Here is a 5,965-nt window from a genome sequence, read left to right as displayed (position 1 = left end):
AGGGAAAGTAAATTAGTCTGTGGAACAGAAATCCTCTATGATTGCACAGATAATCAGGGTACCTCATCAGGCCTCTCTCACCCTATTAGTGCTTGACTCCCTACAAAGGGAGTTTGAGCAACCCCAGCCGCTTTGTGCCAGCATATTATGTTTTTTTGCTTGGACTTTCCAATACAGACATTTAAACAGCAACAAAATAAAAAAAACACCCTTAAAACAACTATTCAAACAGCTGTAACTTTGTCATTTCTCCTTTTTTCTTCTAAAATTTATTGTACCAAAAGTTAACAAACCTAATTAACAATTACATAAATATTTTATACATTTCATTGAGGAGCTGCATGCCAAAACTAAGACAAGAATAAAAATCATATATTCATTCAATATGCTAAAGAATGCTATCTTGTCAATACAGTTAGTGCCTTGTTTTCATGAATATTTACATTTTCCAAGTTGGAAAGAACAAGAATTTGAGTTTTGGATCTTGGGAGAAAAGGAATGGTGTTTGCAGCTTGTGACACACTCAAGATCCTTACGGAAGACGTGATTTACCTACGGGTGGGTCCATTAATGAGTGAACATATGGTTGGAACAATTCCAACACCTTCCATGGCGTGGGAAAGTGGTACATCTTCTAAATACATAACATGACTAAGGTCAAACGTCCTTCCCTTGGCCAGAAAGCCATCAAGTGCTGCGAAGTTCTCAGATTTTTGAAAACCTAATCTAATTACCTGAAATTATTTAGAGTTAAAGTAAAGGTTAGCTTTAGATGATCCTCCACACCATCCACAGCTATTGTTGGGCCAGATTCTGTAAATTTTTACTTACATAAACACTCCCTTTCTTAGCAGCTGGACATACTCAAGGCACACACAGCTACTTACATGAATAATCCTTAAAACATAAAATGGAATTCAAAACCTAGCAGTGGGTACTTTCAGTTTTACTTTATTCTGAAAATTTCTAGTTTACCATTGTTTAAACACAGAAATTCATGTGAAATACTTAAAAAAAAAAAATCATAGTTTTTAAGTAGAGACAGCAAGGAAAAACATAAATATTATATAAAACAGTCAGTCTGGATATGGAAGATGAAGCAATCTAATATCAGGGAAAAACAGGAGCATTCATTACCTAGTATAAAAAATGGCTCATATAACACAAGCAAAATACCTCAAGGTATAATTATCTGTGTTTACAAACTGAATAACCGACTTAGCATATGCTCAGCATCTGAAAATAGATGCAAGATTAACTTGAGAAATGGGGAAAGCTGAATGAAAAATTTCAGGGCCTGCAGTTAAGCATTAATTAAGAGGGTTTTTCCCTGAGGTCTGTTGGGGATAGTTCTAGATTTGTGAACATCAGAGATGATAAAGGTACTGATTAACCCAAGATTCACGTGCTACAAACCAAAGAAAAGTGAACTTAGTACTTTAATTAGAATTAAAAGAACTATAGAACCATGTACTTGTTACAGAAACCAATGTATTTGTATATTTAATTATTTTTCTTGATTAATAACTATCTATGCATATTAACAAGGATGCTAGACAGAAGTAGGCCTCTACTGTGTCAGCAGTTGTACCAATGCACACACTATGTTTAGGAAAAAAAAATGTTTTCTATTGGCAATCTTTGGAGGAGAAACCAGCAGCTCACACTTTGTGTGTGTGCACTAAACACACACCCTTGAACATACATGTTTTTTATTTTTTTTATATATGTGTATATAGCTACACACATAATTTAAACATATGGTATACACAGACAAAGAATTTAAATTTTTTTTTATAGAAACCTAGAAGTTTCCCAATTCCACATGCATTACCTCTTTGCCAGTTGGGAGAAGACTGGCACAAGGTGAGACATTTGGCTTAGCACAAAGGGAAGCCTGTCTTACTGATTTGTGTTTCATCAACAATCAGCCCAGAGAGCCTAACAGGCTCTTCCATGATTTTTTGAGGAATCCCTCTGTATTGATGTAAGAAAAGCAGCCAAGTAACTGGTTTAAACTTGGTATTTCTATTTGAATGATGTGAAGATCCTCAGAAGTAATGCCTGAGACTCAGCAGTATGTTTGACCCTACGGAAAATAATCCTTCCTGTACATCATAGTTATTCTAAGCAACTTATTTGCAGCACAATGCACTAGGAATCCTTAATTCCTCCGTAAGTCAAATGCAGAGCAAAACCAGAGTTTGGCTATATACCTTTCTATCAGCCAGAACTCCTAAGGATTCTAAACATTTAGACAGTTTTGAGTGCCATAATAACGATGCTTACAGTAGTCTAAGTGGTAAGTTATAAAACATCTCTTGGCATAGTTTCAATGTTGCATTTTTACTGAATTTAAAGATTTTAATTCTTTTCCCCAGAGTATAACCCATTTCAAATAGAGTAAGACAGTATCCCCAGGTCGCTGAGAATTAGTCTTATTACTAGAGCTGTAGGATGTAATGCAAGAACATAATAAAATGCACTATGCAAAAAGCTTCATGGAGGAAAGAAAATGCTGGTTCTCCAGATTATAGAATCATAGAATGGTTTGGGTTGGAAGGGACCTTAAAGACCATCCAGTTCCAACCCCACTGCCATGGGCAGGGACACCTTCCACTAGACCAGGTTGCTCAAAGCCTCATCCAGCCTGGCCTTGAACACTTCCAGGGATGGGACATCCACAGCTTCTCTGGGCAACCTGTTCCAGTGCCTCACCACCCTCTCCGGGAAGAACTTCCTCCTGATATCTAATCTAAACCTCCCCACTTTCAATTTAACCCCATTACCCCTTGTCCTGTCACTACAGGACCTTGTAAAAAGCCCCCCCCAGCTTCCTTGTAGCCCCTTCAGGTACTGGAAGGTGCTATAAGGTCTCCCCGGAGCCTCCTCTTCTCCAGCCTGAAGAAGTGCAACTCTCTCAGCCTGTCCCCATAGCAGAGGTGCTCCAGCCCTCTGACCATCTTCGTGGCCTCCTCTGTACTTGCTCCAACTGGTCTGTATCCTTCTGATGTTGATTTCACATATCTGATTTCACATATGTGGATTTCACATATTGCTACTGAATCAGAGTGACAGTGGTTTTGATCACAACAATGAAGTCAAATATACACACATAGCTGGTACATTAAAAAGGGGATATATATAGTCACTGCTTTAGCACAGTTATTGGAGAACTATGGCCTTGCTTCTCCATTTAGAGCATATACAGTAGGTAGGTGTATCTGTACAAATTAATGAGCGATCAACATGCTCAGCTCAGGTATGAATATATACCCAGACCAAAAGCTTTTGCAGCATTAGCATCTTACCCATGCCTGTATCTCCGACGGGGATTACAAAGGCACAGAAGTTGCTGTAATGATGTAACACTGTTCCAAGTGAATTTTTGGTAGGTAGGTAACTATTGCCTAGAAGTCTCACAGGACAAGAAAATTTATTTACCTTTTGAAGGTTTGTTGTTTTGTTTGACAGTTATTGCTAGTCTGTGTCAAGGGAATTTCCGTTCATTCCTAGACGTAAGTCTCTCCCAGTATTTCATGTAGACTGACCTAACACTTTCATACCAATAGCATTCATGCATTTATCCTTTCGTGGAAGCTATCTGCTTAACTTCTCTTCTTCTGGAGCTTGTACTTAAATGGTTCAGGTTCACACATACATCTCCAGCCACTTTCTAAGCTGAGGCATTGGGCCACCTTTAATCCTTCCTGTGATTCAGAATGCAGAAAAAAAATTCTCTTCTAACCTGACAATAGTCTGTTACTGATATTAATCGAATAATCACTGTCTTTAAAAAATACAGACAGTTCTAGCTCTTCAAGTTCTTCAATTGCAGCTTTCCTGTTTCAGTGGTAGATTTTCTTCCAGCACGATATATATCAACAGGTCAGTACTTGAAAGTACTAGAATTGCTAGTGCAAAAATGTAAAAGATTGCTGTTGGAATGAGTCATCATACAAGATTGAGAAATGGAATGTGTTGCCACGATCTACTGAATTATTCTTTCCTGAAGCTTTCCCAAATGGTAATCAACTGCAATCAGATAAATCTGTGTCAAATATTAGCCAAGGCTGCATCAATAAACAGTCTGGTCAGCTGCCAGACTCCTGATTCATATTTAAAGCTAGGAATAAGCCCATACTAACAGAGATGCTTGACAAGAGCTTGAAGACCTTTGGTTATAAGCATTGACAGAGCCACAAACTTCTATTATCCCTCAAGCTGCTCTACAGGTACTGTGCAGTACTAGGCGGGAGCTCAGTGGGCAAGGAGGGACTGTATCAGCCTGAACTCCAAACTGAGAGGGAACATCAAACTAGGAGAAGAGGGAGATGGCACTGGCCGGACTGAGGGCAGGAGGGCTCTATCCAGGACAAAGTAGTAACATATCTCTGCCTGAGGTCAGGCGAATATACATCTTATGACCACCAGATTTTTGCACAATAATTCTCTTGGGCTTTAAGACACAAATTGCAGATAAACACATTCCTTTAAAAAAAAAAAAAAGTGCTTCTTTTTTTCTTCTGATGCTGTGAGTGAAGTAACCTAGAAATCGGTGTCAGCTGGTATGTAGAAGATTGAGTACCAGTAGCTACAGCATTTGGAGACCTTAAATTCTGGATGGAAAGATTAAAGACAGGTGGGTTTTGAACATCGGAATCTCTTAGTTCAAAGAAGGGTCCAAACAAGAAATTTAGAAACTCTGCAGCCTGTGGAGACTCAGAAATTCTGTGAAGACTCTAAAAAGAGTTATTTTTCCCAAAGCAGGTCCCCAGCCCCACAGGGCTGATTCTCAAGAGTATAGGAAACTTGTTACTTTGTAGACTCCATCTCTAAACCCAGCCTAGATTCCACACTCTTGGAGATTAGTCCTACCTACAAGCCATCTCAGAGTTAATCACAAGAAAGTGCCAAAACGTAGGGGCCAAATTCTGAAGTGCCATTGTCCTGTCTACAGGACTACGAATAACAACCAATTGCGATGCAGTTTGGAGTGCACATTTGGGAGCACATATTGTCTTCATTAAGCCCTACTTTTTGGAACCAAGGGATATAGGAAAACAAAATGGCTTCTGTTGGAAAAGAAAAAAGGCAGAGTCTTTTTTTCTAGCCTAAGAAAAGAAGGAAAAGAAAAAAGGCAGAACTGTTAGTGCACAAGTCTGATGCAATCTCATGAACTTCAAGCAAAAGTATGATCCAGAGGAATCTGACTTGACTTGCTAGTTCTTCTGCCGAGGAGGAAGTTTAAAGCTACGATGCAAGTCTTACAAGCCAAATGAAGACAAAATATAATTTCTAAAGCTGTTTGTGATTAAGGGCTTAATTTTAATTTCTCATATCTTGCTTAGCTACCCTGATCCTGCAATATATCCATATGCAATCTTCTGTCAGGGTAACTACACTTCGAAGGTCTACAGTCGGAAACTAAAAGGTGGGGTCTGTTGGGCAATGCTGTGTCTTCAGCATCACATTCCACTACAACACAGTTTCCAGCTGGCACAAGTGAATAAACATTTTTTGCCCTGGGAAGGTTTGGAAATACTTTTGAGAAGGTTGAGTGGTTGTCTACCCTTCTGTAAAAGAAGAAACAATTAATAACGATTTGTACTTTTGGATATTATGAAAATAAGCATCCACTTTCTGTATGGCAGAGCCATACAACTGCCAGGAAAATACTAAGACTCACCAAAGCTTGAAAGGAGTGTTGTAAATGCCTAAACTCCAGGGGAAAAGGAGATTTTTACTCATAGCTTCATGCGAAGTTATAAAGCTGTAGCGAAACTACTAACATTACCAGTAACTGGTAACATCACCAGGAACTCATAACCTGAGCGTGAGAAGCAGGATGTCTTTCAGAAGAGGCAGTTTCCTCAGCCGTGACCTTACCACACTTCCCGCAACCTCTGCGTAACGTGCCTGTACCACACTTCCCATCACCGCGGTTACCTCAGCGAGCCGGCAC

General features: G+C 39.2%; 1 protein-coding gene across 1 annotated transcript in view; it reads right to left on the bottom strand.

Moving 5' to 3' along the window:
- TTPA (tocopherol (alpha) transfer protein) overlaps positions 1-5,937 on the bottom strand; it is a 14,627-nt gene extending 8,690 nt beyond the window's left edge. The window contains exons 1-2 of the mRNA XM_010155698.1: positions 5,890-5,937; positions 553-734 (exon numbers count right to left, since the gene is read on the bottom strand). Of these exons, the coding sequence (XP_010154000.1) occupies positions 553-734; positions 5,890-5,937 (230 nt within the window). The remainder of the gene's footprint in view (positions 1-552; positions 735-5,889) is intronic.
- Between the last annotated feature and the right edge of the window lie 28 nt (positions 5,938-5,965).

The sequence above is a fragment of the Eurypyga helias genome, unplaced genomic scaffold (genome assembly GCF_000690775.1).
Source record: "Eurypyga helias isolate BGI_N326 unplaced genomic scaffold, ASM69077v1 scaffold12757, whole genome shotgun sequence".
NCBI classification, from domain to species: domain Eukaryota; kingdom Metazoa; phylum Chordata; class Aves; order Eurypygiformes; family Eurypygidae; genus Eurypyga; species Eurypyga helias.
Note: the sequence above shows the minus strand (reverse complement) of the source record. Positions and strands in the feature narration are given on the sequence as shown.